Genomic DNA, 21,802 nt, shown 5'->3' with positions numbered 1-21,802 from the left:
GTTGGACAACTTGACGACAAAGATGTTTTCTTTCACACTTACAAGGAAGTTTTGGCTAAAGGAAAGATGGTTGGGTGCGTAGAGATAGAACGTTATTTTGGGTCTTTGTTTCACCCAAAAGTATATGTAATCTGTACAACCCGACGAGAGTCCCAAAATAATGAAGATATGTACAAAAAATCCTAGAGGATTAACACAAGAAGTTTAAAATCAATGAGATAGAAATCGAGTCTGTTGATAATTTATCTAGGTTGTTCACAAACCTTTACCAGCATCTGAATACTTGGAAAAAAGAAGATACAACAAACATGATATGGACGGTTGTTCGAAACGGATGCTGAGGAAATTTCGGGTTACATGCCATGGTATACCTCAACGTTTCGCATACTCAAGTGATACGAGTAGATGAGAGGCCCCAAATCAAGGACAAAGATATAGCTCTAATACCTGGTGTGTATTGTTTCTCAGTTACAACTTTGTTAATGTTTTTAGCATGATTTGATGAATGTTTGTTGTTTAAAATAGAAGTAGAGAACACGAATCGGGCATTTGATAACCGAAGCAATGCTATGTATTAGGGAAGCAAAAGATGTTGAGGCCAATGAAAAATTAATTGACAAATTGAACAGTCTCGAAGATGTAGATGTGGGTGAAAACTTTGGGGAAGCGGTGATGGAGAACACAAGAAAAATAGGAGGAAAAACACTGCGAAAATGTACTCTCAAGGTGAATCGATCAACGCCCAACATGATGCCGGTAAAAAAGGCCTACTAAACGAGGATGAGGTGGTCGTGGTACTGGACGTGGACGTGGTCGTGTAGGGGATGTTGATGAATGAATGGTTTATTTGTTTTCGGAACTTATGTATTTAATTATGGAGTTAAAACTTATGTCTTAAACTTATTGTTGAATTATGTTTGGTTACGCTCTCTAGTTTATGAATGACTGAATCTGGTTTGTTTTGAAAATTTGTTTTCCTAAGACGCGACAAGTACCAACTACAATGTGTGTGCAAAAGATGCAGGATTCTGTCCATTTTTCTCAGTCAGAATCGGTTTGTGTTTACCAACATAAAATCCGATTCTATTATTTCTCCAGGGGCGCAATTTCAGAATCGTATTTTAGGAGTGCACCACATAGTCCGATTCTGAGATTTTCAATCACTTGTTTTGTAGGTGTTTAGAATCGGTTTATATGGAAACTTTTAATGACCGATTCCGGAAAAGGAAAAACAAAAAAACAAAAAATTGACAACCTTCAGAATTGGTCAATATGGGCATTCCGTGTAATTCGATTCTAGTAAGGAAAATTGCAATTTTTCTGTATCTTTTTTTGCCAAGAATCGGATTACCTGTGTAATATTAAAAACAGATTGTGGCTAGGCAAATTTTATATGATTTTTAAGGAAAAAATCGGTCTATGTGGACATTCCTAAAAACCGATTGTGTGAATCGATTTCGAAAAGAAAAAGAGTTGTTGAGTCTTTATCTATATATATAAGGACAACTTGTTTGAGCCACTCCCACATCACACACTAAGCCTGGAAAATGGAATGGTTTCTAGAAGAAGATATGCAACCATGAATCGTTCGTCCCCGTCTTCCACGAACGTCCCAACGAACTATATTCAATGTTTTGGAAGATAGTCAAAGAGCTCTGTTATGAGCATACCACTAATCCAAAAAACCGTAAATTGAGAGACTTAGCTTTTCGATTCCAATACATAAAAAGCTCAATGCTAGAGGATGTTAAAGTTAACAAAATGGTGAACGACCATCCACAAGATCCTCGTCTTGAAAATTTGAGTAATTTGATGATATTTTAATACGTATCTCATCACTGCATGCAATATGGAATAATTGATTTAGTTGCATCTGGAACGATTCAACGGCCTATGGAGAATTCGCAATGGGGAAAATAATTTTATTCATCACATGGAATATGCGGTGTTGCACCGTCGTGCTCTGAGATTCATTGACGATGTATTGATGTGCCACATTCAAGAATTCACATAATGAATTGTCTTATATATGTAATATGCTAATTTCCTAAACTATGTAATGAATATTTTGTTTCTGAAAGTATGGCATAATCGGGTTATGTGGGACGCTCTTAAAACCCGATTCTTACAATCGGTTTATGTGAATATTAACAAAAACTGATTACGGATTTACTTCGTTAATTGACAAAACTCAACCCAGAATCGGTTTACAACTGCATTAACATCAACTGATTCTGGCTCAAGTTTCAAAAAAGAAAATCAAAAAAATTTCAAGTCTTGATGATAATTAGCGGTAGTTGATTTAAGAGTTAATTTGATTAAATATAACTTAATCTTCCAAATCAGCACTAATTAATCAAAGATAATTTATTCATAAAAATAATTGGATAAGGCTAACCCTTATGGGCAAGATTGAGCTGCTAGATCGACCAAAAAGTGTTGCAAATCAAGAAAAAGTGTTGGAGAAAAGTTAACACTATTTCTGTCTACTTCTCTCTCCTAGCAAGTGCTCGCAGTTCAACTATTGAAACACTGAATGATTCAGCGCTCAAAAAGTGCTCCCAACGCTGAATGGTTCAGCGCTCACAAAAATCACACGGATCACAAAAATCACAAAATTTGATATGATGGCTGAAATTTGATATGTCGACCAACCTGTGGAACGAGCGAAGATGCCTCCGCGGGATCGAGGGGGAAACGCAGACCTCCGCGTGATGGACGCAAGGACACGAGAAGATAAGGTTCCAACGGTCTTCAGAGATGGGTCCCACGTTCCAACCTTATAAATACCCAATCTCCACAAAGAAGAAGGAGGAGGAAAAAACATCAGGAGAGAAGGGAGAGAGAGAGAGAGGATAGTAAGGGTAAGTTAATCCCATAGTGGAGAGAAATATGTAAACCCAAAGTCATTCAACTATTCATGTAACCGGGAATAATATAGTAGAACAACAAACCCCGTGGATGTAGGCCTTAGTGCTGAACCACGTAAACTTGGTCTTATTTACATTTCAGCACTTTACATTCATTTAGCTCCGCACGTATTTGCTTATATGTTTTGTTTCCTTTAATACTTGTATCCCATGCATGATCGCCACGCACGGGGAAGTAGGAGGAGGCTATGATAAAACCCGAAGGTTTTGAGCCAATGAATCCACGTCAGGGTATCATCATCGTAATCTCTTTAGACGTTAACGATTGATTGTGGGCATTCGGACTCCCGCGTAGTTTTGTGTCCACAACATGTCTTTCCTTTTCTTAGAACTAAATGACTTCTAATTCCTTTGGTTACATCAATTTCCTAATCTTGTCCTAACCAGCTTGTTAGTGACTACTATGTTGAAGTTTAACCAACATTCTCCCCGTTAAGCTTCAACCTTACCCGTGACATATCTTGTACTCCAATCAATTGTCTCATTTCTTCAAACTTGATCGGAGCTAATGCCTTTGTCAATATATCTGCTTTCTTCTCAGTTCCTGGTATGTATTCAACGTTGATGATCTCCTTCTCGATACATTCTCGTATGAAATGATACCTTTTGTGAATGTGTTTCGTCTTCCCATGAAACACTGGATTTTTAATGAGTACAATTGCAGACTTATTATCAATCTTGATGAGAACTTTTTCGGGTTCTCTTCCTTTGATTTCACCCAACAGTTCTTGAAGCCATATTGATTGTTTAGCTGCTTTGTTGCAGCCATAAACTCAGTTTCACAGGATGAGAGGGCTACAATGTCTTGCTTCTGTGAACACCATGTAATAGGTGCTTCACCTAGATAAAATATATGACCAGTTGTACCTTTTCCATCATCTTGGTCAATATTATGACTGCTGTCACTATACCCAACATTCCTTTGATCCTCCTCGACCATACTTCTCCACCAGCTGATTGTTCCTCTTAGATATCTCAATATCTGCTTTATCAATCACCATGAGACATGCGTGGACTCTGCATATAACGGATTGCTACTCCACAGAGAAAGCCATATATGGTATTGTGTGTAACAAGTACCTAAGACACCCAACATTTCTTCTATAACACGTTGAATCAATCTCTGCTTCTTCTTTGCCTTTGAAACTTTAAGTCCAAACTCCATTGGTATCTTAGTTGGATTACAAGTTTCAAGTCCTGCTTCTTTCAGAATTCTCCTTGCATAAGCTTCTTGTTTAATCTGAATCATCTACTCCTTGATGGACTTCTATGCCAAGGTAATAAGTGAGTTTTCCGAGGTCTGACATCTCAAACTTTGATGACATTTCTCTCTTGAACTCATTGATCACTTAAGGGAGTTGCCAGTCAAAAATAGATCATCTACATAGACTGCAATCACAAGAAGCGTTCCCTTTTCTTCTCTTCTGTATACTGATGTTTCTTTAGAGCACTTAACAAATCTGATTTCTCTTAAGATTTGATCTAACTTTGTATTCCAGGCTCGAGGAGCTTGTCTTAGACCATATAAGCTTTTGATAACTTATAAACCTTATGCTCTTGTCCTTTTACTTCAAAACCTTCTGGTTGTTCAACATACACATCTTCTCGCAATTCACCATGTAAGAATGCTGTCTTAACGTCTAAGTGGTGAATTTCCCATGAGTTTGATGCAGCTTCTGCTATTAAGAGACGAATTGTCTCTAGTCTAGCAACTGGTGCGAAAACTTCATCAAAGTCTATGCCTGATTCTTGAACGTATCCCTTAGCTACAAGTCTTCCTTATATTTGTTAATAGTCCATCAGCATTCTTTTAATTTTGAAGATCCACTTAAGACCAATCACTTTTACCCCACCTGGCTTATCAACTAGAAACCAAGTCTTGTTTCTGTTGATTGAAATAATTTCTTCTCTACATGCTTGTGTCCATTTAGTCGAGACCTTTGCTTCCTGAAAATTCCTTGGTTCATCATTAACAGAAAGTAGCATAATCTCACATTCTTCTGCAGCTTGAAGAACATAATCCTCCAGATGTGGCTTTTGTTTGTCTTGTTGATTTTCGCAGTGGAATGGGTTGAGTTTCATCGATCTTTCTTCTTCTCTCTTCTTCTTCTTCTTTCTTCTTCTTCTACTTTTCATTATTCTCTTCTTCTTCTTGATTAACATCATTGTTTCCATTGGTATTGATGATTATGGGTCCTTCGCCTTCATCAATTACTTGACCCCATCTCATGTGAAACATTCCTGGATCCCTACTTGGTCCATCATTAGTTTCTTTCCAGTTCCAGTTTGCTTTTTCATCGAATACCACATCTCGACTCACTATTACTCTTTTCGTTGTTGGATTGAATAATCTGTAAGCTTTGGATCCAGGCTCAATTCCTAGATGCACAAGAGTCTGAGATCGATCATCCAGTTTCTTAAGAGTTGCAGAATCAACTTTTGCGTATGCTTTGCAACCAAACACTCTTAAATGATCTATGTTTGGTTTTCTCTTTCGCAAACTTTCATATGGAGTCATGTCTTTCAGAGCTTTCGTAGGTATCCTGTTTATTAGGTATGTGGAGTGTCGTACAGCTTCTCCCCATAGATAATTAGGTACCTGCATAGCCTTTAAAGAACTTCTTGTCATCTCCATTAGAGTCCTGTTTCTCCTCTCCACCACTCCGTTTTGTTGTGGTGTATATGGTGTGTGAGCCTTTTGATTCCATTTGACTCACAGAACTTGTTGAACTCTAAGGAAGTGAACTCTCCTCCTCTATCAGTTCTAAGCATTTTGACCTCCTCTTTTAACTCTTTTTCTATCAGATTTCTGAAAGCTTTGAATCTGTCAAATGCTTCACTCTTTTCTTTCATAAGAATAGACCACATATATCTTGAGAAGTCATCTATAATAACAATATGTATTTGTTATTTGCAAGGGTTTGTGGTGTAATAGGACCACATAAATCAGCATGAAGAAGCTCTAATGGCTTTGAGGCTCTGAATGTTGTTGCTTTTGGAAAACCTTGACGCGTTTGTTTCCCAACTTTCCTTAAACATATTACAGATCCTGATTCATCGTTTATCTGTGGTAGCCCTCGAACCATCTTGTTCTGAGACATTCCTTTAAAGTTCTAAAGCTTATGTGTCCTAATCTTGCATGCCACTTCCATGTCTGATCTTCCAGTCTCATATTCAGACACAATGGCCTTCCAATCATGAGACTTATCTTGTAGAGTCTATTCTGTGAGCGTGAGACTCTAACTAAAAGTCTTCCACTTGGGTCATGAACTGTTAGATAATCTTGTCGCATTCTAACATCACATCCAACTTCTGTAGCTTGTCCTAAACTTAGAATGTTGCTTTGTAAGTTTGGGATGAAGTAGATGTTTGTGACAAGCTTCTGTTCTCCGGTTGCTGTGAAATAAAATTGATCCTTTCCCTTCAATTTCTACATAACATCCATCCCCAAACTTCACTTGTCCTTTGATTTTCTCATTGAGCTCAGACAAGTAGTGTCTCTTACCAGTCATGTGATTGCTGGCTCCATTATCTAAATACCAGATTCCTTCTTATCCATCCTTTGATTCGTAGTTCTTTGGTATTAGTTTCCCTTCGTTTAAGAATACAACTTCGTGCATGAAAAGAGTTGTATCTGCTTCCCTTGTTTCATTCTTGTTTGCTTCTTCCATCTTTTGTATTCTTTCAGGGCACATAGAGGAGAAGTATCCTGGTTTATCACATCTGTAACAAATAATGTTTGATCTATCCTTCTTTTCTTACCCTTGGTTTTGATCATTCTGACTTGTTTTTCTATCTTGTGAGTTAAACCTTCCTCCCATTCCTCGGCCTCTGTTTACTCTACCACCTCTTCCACGACCTCTTCCTCTTGTCGCAGAGTTTTGTTGGTAAGAGTTTGTGTACAAGAGTTTTCCTTGAGTTTCTCCATTGTTTTCTTCATCAAGGATTCTCTCTTCATATGCTTTCAATCTTCCAATTATATCTTCATAGCTAGTCTTCTTTAAATCTAAGATTTGTTCGAGAGAAGCTATGATATGAATATACTTGGATCTTGGTAAACTATTGAGAAACTTCTTTACCAGTTTATCTTCATCAATGGATTGTCCAAGTGACGCATCTTTTGAGGCTATCTCTGATAGCTTCCCTGCAAAGCTATCAATAGTATCAGTGTCTTTCATCTTCATTCTTTCAAATTCAGACATTAAGGTTTGCAGACGGGCTTCTTTAAGTCGATCAGCTCCGAGATTACGTGCCTTTATTGCATCCCAAATTTTCTTTGAAGTTTACTGTTCACCAACTTGTAGAAAAAGACATTCTGGTATTGCTTGAAAGAGTAATCCAACGGCAACATTTTTTTTGTCTGGGTCCAATGTACCAGGATCAATTGTTTCCCAAACTTTGTATATTTTCACCAGTACCTTCATTCTCATGGCCCATACTGTGTAATTTGTGGCGTTGAGGATTGGAACTTGTATTGATGGTGACGTGAACTGTTTTACACCCACAATGGTGGTTTCGTTTTCCATGGCTCAGAAACAAGCTCTGATACCAATTAATGGCAACTGCAAGATGAAACTTAGCTTATATAAAGACAACTCTCTTTATTGATGTTTAGAAAATCTCTCAAAACTAAACACAAGCTCTAATCTTGCTCATATGATCAACCACAACTTTGGTGATCATATATATATAGAACTATGAATTCCTTTTCCTAATCCTATTACCTTATTACATGTCTTTCCTTTTCTTAGAACTAGATGACTTCTAATTCTCTTAGGATTACATCAATTTTCTAATCTTGTTGTAACTAGCTTGTTAGTGACTTCTATGTTGAAGTTTAACCAACAACTTGTTGATATGGACTATGGAGGGAGTTGGAACCAAGCTTCAACTTGATCATATTAGACGATACTGAAAACAAAGCAGCGGGTACATACAAAATAAGAAAAAGGCGAAGAGTTGATCTTCTTTACGTCTTTAATTAAGTTTCTTCTACTGTTGTTAACTCTTCTTCAACAATCCCCAAGAAATTATTTCTTCATTTCCGTCAGAAAAATTATTCTATTTGTTACGAAGGATAACAAATATGGCTGAAGTTCTTATTATTGCTGCGAGTGAGTCCTTAATGAACAGGTTGGTTTCTATTACCTCCGATGGGATATATCTTGTTGGGAGTGTCAAAGATGAAATGCTAAAACTCCAAGGAACTTTACTCGGTATTCAAGGTGTATTAAGTGATGCAGAGAAAAAACAAGTAGAGAAAGATGCAGTGAAGATTTGGCTTCGAGAACTTAAAGACATAATCTATGAAGCTGAAGACATATTGGATGGATTCGCTTATGAAACTGTGAGGCGTAGAATGCTTATTCAAGGTAGCAAACGGAACAGGGTAAAGAACTTCTTCTCTCCCTCGAATACACTTGCATTTCGTGTCAAAATGGCTCGTAAAGTTAAAGATCTTAACCAAATGTTGGATAAAGTGGCAAAAGAAAAAGACATGTTCTGTTTCGATGTCAGCACTCGGAGAAATACTACAAGTAATGATAATGTTATCAGAATCGGAGGAACTTCATCCCTTGTAGGTGACTCAAATCTTATCGGAAGGGAAAACGATAAGTCAAAGATAATAGATGTATTAACCAATATCTCTAACAGTGAACAGATTTACCGTATACTTCTCATCGTTGGCATGGGGGGAATTGGCAAGACCAAACTTGTTCAAAGTGTCTATGGTGATAACGTTGTCATACGTCATTTCGAGAAAAGACTGTGGGTATGCATATCTCAAAATTCTAATCTGAAGCAGATTTTTGGACAGTTATTAGAATCCATTACCGGAACGAAGAAAGATATTTCAAACTTGGATGTCATGGTGAATAGCCTCAAAGAAAACCTTCAAAATAAGAGATATCTGATAGTTCTTGAGGAGATGTGGAACAACAAGCACAATGAGTGGGACGATATGCTGAAAACTTTGTTGCCCATTGGGGCTCATGGAAGCAAGGTAATCGTGACAACACGAAGTAATGAAGTTGCTTTAGTGACAAGGTCTGTATACAGATATAGTTTTAACCGGTTGTCCGACCAAGAATGTTGGAGGCTCTTCGAGAAAATTGCTTTTGGGTCTGGAGGAGTAGAGAAGACGGAAAAATTAATCAAGATCGGAAAGAACATTGCGAAAAAGTGTGGAGGATTGCCATTAGCAACAAAGCTTCTTGGGGGTATGATGTACTCCAAAAGGGGTGAGAATGAGTGGCTGTCAGTTGAAAATAACAACATATGGAATCATCCCGAAGGCGAAGAAAAGATTATAAAGATACTGAAGCTAAGGTATGATCACCTGGAGCCACATTTAAAACAATGTTTTGCACACTGTTCTCTATTCCCGAAAGATCACATTTTCAAAAGAAAGAAAGTAATTCAGCTGTGGATGGCCGAAGGGTTCCTCCTTAGTCCCAGTAAAGAAAGCGCAGAAATGGAGAAGATCGGTAATGAATATTTTAACACTTTGCTGAGATATTCATTCTTCCAAGATGAGCAGAAAAATGAGTTGGGAGGTGTCAAGTCGTGTAAGATGCATGATCTTGTGCATGACCTTGCACAATCCGTTCTAGAACTGAATGCTCGATGATAAATCTTAACAAGATACCAGAAGTGGAAATTAACAGTCTTCGGCGTGTAAGTTTGTTCTTTGAAGATGAGTTCTCATTTGTGGCTATGGAGTTGTCCAAGGTGAAGAAATTGCGGACGTTCATTTCTACTACACCGGAATTCATTGATCATACTTATGCCATGCAGATTTTCATGAACTTTAGTCACATACGTGTTCTGGACATGAGCTGCAACGCGATCACCGAGTTACCTCCATCAATTGCAAAGTTAAAACACTTACGGTACCTCAATCTCTCAAACTCTCGGTTATCTAAATTACCTAACTCTATTACTACTCTCTACCATCTGCAAAGTTTGATTCTGAAGAATTGTTTTGAGCTGAAAGATCTTCCTCGGGGCATGAAAAAGCTTATCAACTTGAGACATCTTATTATCTGTAAAAGTCAAGCTAATGCATGGATACCTCCAATGCCAAGGGAGGTAAGAAATTTAAGTTGCCTCCGATATTTGCCGGTATTTGTTGTAGGGAAAGACAGTGGATTTCGTATCGAAGAATTGAGAGACCTAAATCTTCTTGCTGGTAAATTACAAATTCATAATTTGGAGAATGTAAGAGATGGAAATGATGCCCACGGTGCCTGTTTAAAAGACAAACAACATATTGTTAGGCTGGACCTATATTGGATCGAAAACGAAACATGTAATGATGCCGTTCGAGATGATTTTGACGTGATAGAAGGCCTCCAACCTCATCCAAACCTTAGAATATTGGGAATCCACTACTATGTTGGTTCAAAATTCCCCACATGGATGATGAGGCCAGATAATGTGCTTCCTAATTTGGTTTTCGTTGTTCTTCTAAATTGCAGTAAGTGCGAATATCTTCCTTCGCTCGGGTCACTTCCTTTTCTTAAGGTTCTCAAAATAGTAGGACTTGTTGGTGTGCAAACTATTGGCAGTGAGTTCTACGGTAACAACAAGGGCAAGGCGTCTTCTTTCCCATCTCTGGAAAAACTCTCTCTAATTGGTATGCCAAATTTGCTAGAATGGTCAGATCACATTTCGTCATCACCATCTTCTACTTCTTCATTTCCTTCATGTTTTCCTCGCCTAGAGCGGCTGGAGATCAAGGCGTGCCATAAATTAACGGTCATGCCAAACCGGTTTGCATCTCTCAAAGTACTGAAGCTTGAACATTGCAATGGCGAACCAGTAAGCTCATTGGTAGAAAGCAATTTAACATCCCTGATGTCCGTGGACATTGCGTTCTGTAAGGAGCTTGTGTTTCTTCCTCGCGGATTGCTTAGAGGAAATAATATGCTTCAAAGTCTTGAGGTGTCTAATTGCGAAATGTTTCAAGGCTTTATTCCGGACCAAGAGCTTGAGGAGGAGGATGACAAGGAGCAAAGGCATGTACTTAAGATTTCCACTTCTAGGTTTATTTGGGCCTATAGATTACTTCATATACCCAGTAAAAAAGGGCAAGGGGTGTCTAAATTTGCTGAAACTACCAATTTACCCTCTATTAAATATTAATACTACCAATTTACCCCCATCATATCTATAATAAAAACAAAAAAACTTAAGTTTAGTTCACTTCCATCTCCACTTCAACTGATTCTTCTTCTCTTACCTCCTTTTTTTTTGAAACGAAAACATCGTCGATTATTGACGATCAAGAAACGATTAATCATTTCTTTTCTTCTATAAAATGTCGAAACGAGTGAAGCATGCTACTAACAGGAATTATCCTAGTGAGAGTAATCCCGGAATTATTCAAGCAATTAGAAATAAACCGAAGAAGAAAACGGTTGAGGAAGACAAACCGTCTTTGATCACAATACAAAAGGAGGAAATGGCTCGAATCAGGTACTTTTCTATCAATCCAATCCTCTACATTAGGTTTGAATAACATGCAATCAGTCAAAATTGAAAATTTTGAAATCATTTTTTTCTAGGTTTGCCAGAATCGGTTTACGTCAATGTACTTGTGAACCAATTGCATATAAAAACAGTTTTTGTTCATGCCCACAAAGACCGATTATTCTGATTGTATTTTCTGGTTCGAGAAATTTGAACCAGAATCGTTCCATGTTCATGCTCACATAGCCCGATTCAGTTACTGTAGCGATAACCGTTTTTCTGTCAGTTTTATTGTTAGAATCGGATTATTTCTGTCGAAAACCGCTTGTGTATCCTATGATTTCATAACTACTTAGCCCATAATCGGATTATATGAGCACTTATAAAAACCGATTTTTGTTATGCAATATGTTAGGAATCGTTCTTTGTATGTGTATCGTGTAAATCGATTCTTGTAAGAAAAAATGCTCAATATTTTTGTATATTTTTTGTTAGAATTAGATTACATGAGCACTTATATAAACAGATTGTTGATTATCAATGGATGGAATCGGTTTTTATACGTGTATCATGTAAACTAATTGTACACCTCAAATTCAAAAATATACATTGAATTTCATTGTTGTTTGTCTCTTATCTCCGTATTCTCCAGGGACAACAAGGGCGAGCAACAAAAGCAAACTGAAAATAAATATAAGAACAAAAATGACCTTTCTTCTCCTCAGAGTTTGGGACCTCGTCGAAAGAACGGTAAAAAATTGACTGCTTCTTAGCGAAGGGGATCGAGGAGTAAACCCAAAGAGATGCGCTTCAATGACCCACCACCTCAAGCAGAGAAACCAGCACATAAAGAATACGATTCTGCTACACCTACTGAAGAAGAAGGTAATGAAAACAAAGTGGTGATAGAGAAGTTCATGAAGAAGAAAGTGGTGGCGAGGAAGTTGATGAAGAAGAAAGTGGTGGCGAGGAAGTTGGTGAAGAAGCAAGTGAAAAGGAAGTTGATGAAGAATAAATTGAGAAGGAAGTTGATGAAGAAGGAGGAGTAGTTCAAGAACAATTCCATGGAGTGCATGTTCATGAAAAAGGTAATAAAGATGGTAATATGGTGGTCCAAAGAATAATAAAGGGGATCACATGCCCGACCCGCTGAAGATGTTTCCTCGAGGCCCTACTGATTCCAGTTACGGGTTACTCGGTGATGAAGGAAAGTTGTTACGGGGGAACAAAGAGAGTTGGGCCGCTGCCATCTGCCATATCATAGCAACTACCTAAACCTTATGTTATGTAAGAGAAAAAAAAATTATTATCCGTTTAGTGTTTTGATCATTGTCTATCTTTTTTTTTTTGTTTTATAGGATCACAAGGATGTCGTACGTTCGTCGTATGAAGCAGGAACGTCAGTGAGTATGATGAAGGATTATCCACTGGAAGCAATAGAATCAACCGTAGGAGAAGTTGAGGAAGTAATCGATCTAGACAAATCTACAGGGTTGTTGTCTGCAATCGACAATTTGGTTGTTGGTTACGACAAATCTCTTGTTTCCGCCATTGTCGACAGATTTTTTGGGGAAATAGATACTTTCCATCTTCCGATTGGCTAAATGACGATAACTCCAAATGATACGAAGTTGATTACTGGCTAAGCGTAGAAGGTAAAGCTGTGAAACAAAAAAACTACGCGCAAGAGCTTGACTAGGACAAGATTTACGAGTTCAGCAAGAATGTATTCCGATAGGATGAGGAGACGACCAAGTTAGAGATGCTAGTAGGTAAAGAAAAGCAGAGGACATTCCATCTTGCGGGCTTGAGGTACCACTTCATGTGAACAAAGAAGCTTCGTGCACAGGGAAAAGAGGTGATCAAGGAATGTATTTCGGCTATAGGCTAGTATGTCCTCTACATCCTGGGAGCGTTATCTTCCCCTATGTTTACGTTGCCCGTGTGAGCGCCAACTTTATTCAGCTGTTGTAACCATTTGACAAGATTCACGAATACTCTCGGGGATTTTCCATCCTTGCACACTCGTTCAAGAGAAAGTATTTTATGGATCGAAGGAACCAAATTGGAGGGATATGGCTCTTTAGCAGGCATGGATATATTTGAACTTCCCAATATTTTCTGAAAGGGATTTTGAGAACAAGCGATGGGACAATAAATACTATGGAGACAAGTACAGATTCAACGGTAAGTAATGAGGAACATCTGGAGTTGTGACGCCAGTTGGACAACTTGACGACAAAAGATGTTTTCTTTCACACTTACAAGGAAGTTTTGGCTAAAGGAAAGATGGTTGGGTGCGTAGAGATAGAACGTTTTTGGGTCTTTGTTTCACCCAAAAGTATATGTAATCTGTACAACCCGACGAGAGTCCCAAAATAATGAAGATATGTACAAAAAATCCTAGAGGATTAACACAAGAAGTTTAAAATCAATGAGATAGAAATCGAGTCTGTTGATAATTATATCTAGGTTGTTCACAAACCTTTACCAGCATCTGAATACTTGGAAAAAAGAAGATACAACAAACATGATATGGACGGTTGTTCGAAAACGGATGCTGAGGAAATTTCGGGTTACATGCCATGGTATACCTCAACGTTTCGCATACTCAAGTGATACGAGTAGATGAGAGGCCCCAAATCAAGGACAAAGATATAGCTCTCTAATACCTGGTGGTATGTTTCTCAGTTACAACTTTGTTAATGTTTTTAGCATGATTTGATGAATGTTTGTTGTTTAAAATAGAAGTAGAGAACACGAATCGGGCATTTGATAACCGAAGCAATGCTATGTATTAGGGAAGCAAAAGATGTTGAGGCCAATGAAAAATTAATTGACAAATTGAACAGTCTCGAAGATGTAGATGTGGGTGAAAACTTTGGGGAAGCGGTGATGGAGAACACAAAGAAAAATAGGAGGAAAAACACTGCGAAAATGTACTCTCAAGGTGAATCGATCAACGCCCAACATGATGCCGGTAAAAAAGGCCTACTAAACGAGGATGAGGTGGTCGTGGTACTGGACGTGGACGTGGTCGTGTAGGGGATGTTGATGAATGAATGGTTTTTTTTTTCGGAACTTATGTATTTAATTATGGAGTTAAAACTTATGTCTTAAACTTATTGTTGAATTATGTTTGGTTACGCTCTCTAGTTTATGAATGACTGAATCTGGTTTGTTTTGAAAATTTGTGTTTTCCTAAGACGCGACAAGTACCAACTACAATGTGTGTGCAAAAGATGCAGGATTCTGTCCATTTTTCTCAGTCAGAATCGGTTTGTGTTTACCAACATAAAATCCGATTCTATTATTTCTCCAGGGGCGCAATTTCAGAATCGTATTTTAGGAGTGCACCACATAGTCCGATTCTGAGATTTTCAATCACTTGTTTTGTAGGTGTTTAGAATCGGTTTATATGGAAACTTTTAATGACCGATTCCGGAAAAGGAAAAACAAAAAAACAAAAATTGACAACCTTCAGAATTGGTCAATATGGGCATTCCGTGTAATTCGATTCTAGTAAGGAAAAATTGCAATTTTTCTGTATCTTTTTTTTGCCAAGAATCGGATTACCTGTGTAATATTAAAAACAGATTGTGGCTAGGCAAATTTTATATGATTTTTTAAGGAAAAAATCGGTCTATGTGGACATTCCTAAAAACCGATTGTGTGAATCGATTTCGAAAAGAAAAAGAGTTGTTGAGTCTTTATCTATATATATAAGGACAACTTGTTTGAGCCACTCCCACATCACACACTAAGCCTGGAAAATGGAATGGTTTCTAGAAGAAGATATGCAACCCATGAAATCGTTCGTCCCCGTCTTCCACGAACGTCCCAACGAACTATATTCAATGTTTTGGAAGATAGTCAAAGAGCTCTGTTATGAGCATACCACTAATCCAAAAAACCGTAAAGAGAGACTTAGCTTTTCGATTCCAATACATAAAAAGCTCAATGCTAGAGGATGTTAAAGTTAACAAAATGGTGAACGACCATCATCCACAAGATCCTCGTCTTGAAAATTTGAGTAATTTGATGATATTTTAATACGTATCTCATCACTGCATGCAATATGGAATAATTGATTTAGTTGCATCTGGAACGATTCAACGGCCTATGGAGAATTCGCAATGGGGAAAATAATTTTATTCATCACATGGAATATGCGGTGTTGCACCGTCGTGCTCTGAGATTCATTGACGATGTATTGATGTGCCACATTCAAGAATTCACATAATGAATTGTCTTATATATGTAATATGCTAATTTCCTAAACTATGTAATGAATATTTTGTTTCTGAAAGTATGGCATAATCGGGTTATGTGGACGCTCTTAAAACCCGATTCTTACAATCGGTTTATGTGAATATTAACAAAAACTGATTACGGATTTACTTCGTTAATTGACAAAACTCAACCCAGAATCGGTTTACAACTGCATTAACATCAACTGATTCTGCTCAAGTTTCAAAAAAGAAAATCAAAAAAATTTCAAGTCTTGATGATGAATTAGCGGTAGTTGATTTAAGAGTTAATTTGATTAAATATAACTTAATCTTCCAAATCAGCACTAATTAATCAAAGATAATTTATTCATTAAATAAAATAATTGGATAAGGCTAACCCTTATGGGCAAGATTGAGCTGCTAGATCGACCAAAAAGTGTTGCAAATCAAGAAAAAAGTGTTGGAGAAAAGTTAACACTATTTCTGTCTACTTCTCTCTCCTAGCAAGTGCTCGCAGTTCAACTATTGAAACACTGAATGATTCAGCGCTCAAAAAGTGCTCCCAACGCTGAATGGTTCAGCGCTCACAAAAATCACACGGATCACAAAAATCACAAAATTTGATATGATGGCTGAAATTTGATATGTCGACCAACCTGTGGAACGAGCGAAGATGCCTCCGCGGGATCGAGGGGGAAACGCAGACCTCCGCGTGATGGACGCAAGGACACGAGAAGATAAGGTTCCAACGGTCTTCAGAGATGGGTCCCACGTTCCAACCTTATAAATACCCAATCTCCACAAAGAAGAAGGAGGAGGAAAAAACATCAGGAGAGAAGGAGAGAGAGAGAGAGAGAGGATAGTAAGGGTAAGTTAATCCCATAGTGGAGAGAAATATGTAAACCCAAAGTCATTCAACTATTCATGTAACCGGGAATAATATAGTAGAACAACAAACCCCGTGGATGTAGGCCTTAGTGCTGAACCACGTAAACCTTGGTCTTATTTACATTTCAGCACTTTACATTCATTTAGCTCCGCACGTATTTGCTTATATGTTTTGTTTTCCTTTAATACTTGTATCCCATGCATGATCGCCACGCACGGGGAAGTAGGAGGAGGCTATGATAAACCCGAAGGTTTTGAGCCAATGAATCCACGTCAGGGTATCATCATCGTAATCTCTTTAGACGTTAACGATTGATTGTGGGCATTCGGACTCCCGCGTAGTTCTTGTGTCCACAACATGTCTTTCCTTTTCTTAGAACTAAATGACTTCTAATTCCCTTTGGATTACATCAATTTCCTAATCTTGTCCTAACCAGCTTGTTAGTGACTACTATGTTGAAGTTTAACCAACATTCTCCCCGTTAAGCTTCAACCTTACCCGTGACATATCTTGTACTCCAATCAATTGTCTCATTTCTTCAAACTTGATCGGAGCTAATGCCTTTGTCAATATATCTGCTTTCTTCTCAGTTCCTGGTATGTATTCAACGTTGATGATCTCCTTCTCGATACATTCTCGTATGAAATGATACCTTTTGTGAATGTGTTTCGTCTTCCCATGAAACACTGGATTTTTAATGAGTACAATTGCAGACTTATTATCAATCTTGATGAGAACTTTTTCGGGTTCTCTTCCTTTGATTTCACCCAACAGTTCTTGAAGCCATATTGATTGTTTAGCTGCTTTTGTTGCAGCCATAAACTCAGTTTCACAGGATGAGAGGGCTACAATGTCTTGCTTCTGTGAACACCATGTAATAGGTGCTTCACCTAGATAAAATATATGACCAGTTGTACCTTTTCCATCATCTTGGTCAATATTATGACTGCTGTCACTATACCCAACAATTCCTTTTGATCCTCCTCGACCATACTTCAATCCACAGCTGATTGTTCCTCTTAGATATCTCAATATCTGCTTTATTACATCACCATGAGACATGCGTGGACTCTGCATATAACGGATTGCTACTCCCACAGAGAAAGCCAAATATGGTATTGTGTGTAACAAGTACCTAAGACACCCAACATTTCTTCTATAACACGTTGAATCAATCTCTGCTTCTTCTTTTGCCTTTGAAACTTTAAGTCCAAACTCCATTGGTATCTTAGTTGGATTACAAGTTTCAAGTCCTGCTTCTTTCAGAATTCTCCTTGCATAAGCTTCTTGTTTAATCTGAATCTCATCTACTCCTTGATGGACTTCTATGCCAAGGTAATAAGTGAGTTTTCCGAGGTATGACATCTCAAACTTTGATGACATTTCTCTCTTGAACTCATTGATCACTTTAAGGGAGTTTCCAGTCAAAAATAGATCATCTACATAGACTGCAATCACAAGAAGCGTTCCCTTTTCTTCTCTTCTGTATACTGATGTTTCTTTAGAGCACTTAACAACATCTGATTTCTCTTAAGATTTGATCTAACTTTGTATTCCAGGCTCGAGGAGCTTGTCTTAGACCATATAAAGCTTTTGATAACTTATAAACCTTATGCTCTTGTCTTTTTACTTCAAAACCTTCTGGTTGTTCAACATACACATCTTCTCGCAATTCACCATGTAAGAATGCTGTCTTAACGTCTAAGTGGTGAATTTCCCATGAGTTTGATGCAGCTTCTGCTATTAAGAGACGAATTGTCTCTAGTCTAGCAACTGGTGCGAAAACTTCATCAAAGTCTATGCCTGATTCTTGAACGTATCCCTTAGCTACAAGTCTTTCCTTATATTTGTTAATAGTTCCATCAGCATTTCTTTTAACCTTGAAGATCCACTTGAGACCAATCACTTTTACCCCACCTGGCTTATCAACTAGAAACCAAGTCTTGTTTCTGTTGATTGAAATAATTTCTTCTCTACATGCTTGTGTCCATTTAGTTGAGACCTTTGCTTCCTGAAAATTCCTTGGTTCATCATTAACAGAAAGTAGCATAATCTCACATTTTTCTGCAGCTTGAAGAACATAATCCTCCAGATGTGGCTTTTATATTTGTCTTGTTGATTTTCGCAGTGGAATGGGTTGAGTTATTTCATCGATCTCCTCTTCTTCTTCTTTTTCTTCTTCTTCTACTTCTTCATTATTCTCTTCTTCTTCTTGATTAACATCATTGTTTCCATTGGTATTGATGATTATGGGTCCTTCGCCTTCATCAATTACTTGACCCCATCTCATGTGAAACATTCCTGGATCCCTACTTGGTCCATCATTAGTTTCTTTCCAGTTCCAGTTTGCTTTTTCATCGAATACCACATCTCGACTCACTATTACTCTTTTCGTTGTTGGATTGAATAATCTGTAAGCTTTAGATCCAGGCTCAATTCCTAGATGCACAAGAGTCTGAGATCGATCATCCAGTTTCTTAAGAGTTGCCGAATCAACTTTTGTGTATTCTTTGCAACCAAACACTCTTAAATGATCTATGTTTGGTTTTCTCTTTCGCAAACTTTCATATGGAGTCATGTCTTTCAGAGCTTTCGTAGGTATCCTGTTTATTAGGTATGTGGAGTGTCGTACATCTTCTCCCCATAGATAATTAGGTACCTGCATAGCCTTTAAAGAACTTCTTGTCATCTCCATTAGAGTCATGTTTCTCCTCTCCACCACTCCGTTTTGTTGTGGTGTATATGGTGTTGTGAGTTGCCTTTTGATTCCATTTGACTCACAGAACTTGTTGAACTCTAAGGAAGTGAACTCTCCTCCTCTATCAGTTCTAAGCATTTTGACCTCCTCTTTTAACTCTTTTTCTATCAGATTTCTGAAAGCTTTGAATCTGTCAAATGCTTCACTCTTTTCTTTCATAAGAATAGACCACATATATCTTGAGAAATCATCTATAATAAAGAATATGTATTTGTTATTTGCAAGGGTTTGTGGTGTAATAGGACCACATAAATCATCATGAAGAAGCTTTAATGGCTTTGAGGCTCTGAATGTTGTTGCTTTTGGAAAACCTCGACGCGTTTGTTTCCCAACTAAACATTATTTACAGATCCTTGATTCATCGTTTATCTGTGGTAGCCCTCGAACCATCTTGTTCTGAGACATTTCCTTTAAAGTTCTAAAGCTTATGTGTCCTAATCTTGCATGCCACTTCCATGTCTGATCTTCCAGTCTCATATTCAGACACAATGGCCTTCCAATCATGAGATTTATCTTATAGAGTCTATTCTGTGAGCGTGAGACTCTAACTAAAAGTCTTCCACTTGGGTCATGAACTGTTAGATAATCTTGTCGCATTCTAACATCACATCCAACTTCTGTAGCTTGTCCTAAACTTAGAATGTTGCTTTGTAAGTTTGGGATGAAGTAGATGTTTGTGACAAGCTTCTGTTCTCCGGTTGCTGTGAAATAAAATTGATCCTTTCCCTTCAATTTCTACATAACATCCATCCCCAAACTTCACTTGTCCTTTGATTTTCTCATTGAGCTCAGACAAGTAGTGTCTCTTACCAGTCATGTGATTGCTGGCTCCATTATCTAAATACCAGATTCCTTCTTCTCCATCCTTTGATTCGTAGTTCTTTGGTATTAGTTTCCCTTCGTTTAAGAATACAACTTCGTGCATGAAAAGAGTTGTATCTGCTTCCCTTGTTTCATTCTTGTTTGCTTCTTCCATCTTTTGTATTCTTTCAGGGCATACAAGAGGAGAAGTGTCCTGGTTTATCACATCTGTAACAAATAATGTTTGATCTATCCTTCTTTTCTTTCCCTTGGTTTTGATCATTCTGACTTGTTGTTCTATCTTGTGAGTTAAACCTTCCTCCCCTTCCTCGGCCTCTGTTTCTCTCTACCACCTCTTCCACGACCTCTTCCTCTTGTCGCAGAGTTTTGTTGGTAAGAGTTTGTGTACAAGAGTTTTCCTTGAGTTTCTCCATTGTTTTCTTCATCAAGGATTCTCTCTTCATATGCTTTCAATCTTCCAATTATATCTTCATAGCTAGTCTTCTTTAAATCTAAGACTTGTTCGAGAGAAGCTATGATATGAATATACTTGGATCTTGGTAAACTATTGAGAAACTTCTTTACCAGTTTATCTTCATCAATGGATTGTCCAAGTGACGCAGCTTTTGAGGCTATCTCTGATAGCTTTCCTGCAAAGCTATCAATAGTATCAGTGTCTTTCATCTTCACTCTTTCAAATTCAGACATTAAGGTTTGCAGACGGGCTTCTTTAACTCGATCAGCTCCGAGATTACGTGCCTTTATTGCATCCCAAATTTTCTTTGAAGTTTCCTGTTCACCAACTTGTAGAACAAGACATTCTGGTATTGCTTGAAAGAGTAATCCAATGGCAACATTGTTTTTGTCTGGGTCCAATGTACCAGGATCAATTGTTTCCCAAACTTTGTAGATTTTCATCAGTACCTTCATTCTCATGGCCCATACTGTGTAGTTTGTGGCGTTGAGGATTGGAACTTGTATTGATGGTGGCGTGAACTGTTTTGCACCCACAATGGTGGTTTCGTTTTCCATGGCTCAGAAACAAGCTCTGATACCAATTAATGGCAACTGCAAGATGAAACTTAGCTTATATAAAGACAACTCTCTTTATTGATGTTTAGAAAATCTCTCAAAACTAAACACAAGCTCTAATCTTGCTCATATGATCAACCACAACTTTGGTGATCATATATATATAGAACTATGAATTCCTTTTCCTAGTCCTATTACCTTATTACATGTCTTTCCTTTTCTTAGAACTAGATGACTTCTAATTCCTTAGGATTACATCAATTTCCTAATCTTGTCCTAACCAGCTTGTTAGTGACTTCTATGTTGAAGTTTAACCAACAACTTGTTGATATGGACTATGGAGGGAGTTGGAACCAAGCTTCAACTTGATCATATTAGACGATACTGAAAACAAAGCAGCGGGTACATACAAAATAAGAAAAAGGCGAAGAGTTGATCTTCTTTACGTCTTTAATTAAGTTTCTTCTACTGTTGTTAACTCTTCTTCAACAATCCCCAAGAAATTATTTCTTCATTTCCGTCAGAAAAATTATTCTATTTGTTACGAAGGATAACAAATATGGCTGAAGTTCTTATTATTGCTGCGAGTGAGTCCTTAATGAACAGGTTGGTTTCTATTACCTCCGATGGGATATATCTTGTTGGGAGTGTCAAAGATGAAATGCTAAAACTCCAAGGAACTTTA

The 21,802-nt window shown here is 37.7% G+C and overlaps 2 protein-coding genes across 2 annotated transcripts; both read left to right on the top strand.

Moving 5' to 3' along the window:
* Positions 1 to 8,016: 8,016 nt before the first annotated feature.
* On the top strand, positions 8,017 to 9,561 carry LOC113280817 (putative disease resistance protein RGA3). Its single transcript, XM_026529396.1, has one exon. It carries the CDS (start codon positions 8,017 to 8,019, stop codon positions 9,559 to 9,561), a length of 1,545 nt encoding a protein of 514 aa, XP_026385181.1.
* On the top strand, positions 9,558 to 11,078 carry LOC113280816 (putative disease resistance RPP13-like protein 1). Its single transcript, XM_026529394.1, has one exon. It carries the CDS (start codon positions 9,558 to 9,560, stop codon positions 11,076 to 11,078), a length of 1,521 nt encoding a protein of 506 aa, XP_026385179.1.
* Positions 11,079 to 21,802: the final 10,724 nt, after the last annotated feature.

Source organism: Papaver somniferum, chromosome 5 (genome assembly GCF_003573695.1).
Source record: "Papaver somniferum cultivar HN1 chromosome 5, ASM357369v1, whole genome shotgun sequence".
Classification (NCBI taxonomy): domain Eukaryota; kingdom Viridiplantae; phylum Streptophyta; class Magnoliopsida; order Ranunculales; family Papaveraceae; genus Papaver; species Papaver somniferum.
This window is presented reverse-complemented; position numbering and strand designations above follow the sequence as displayed.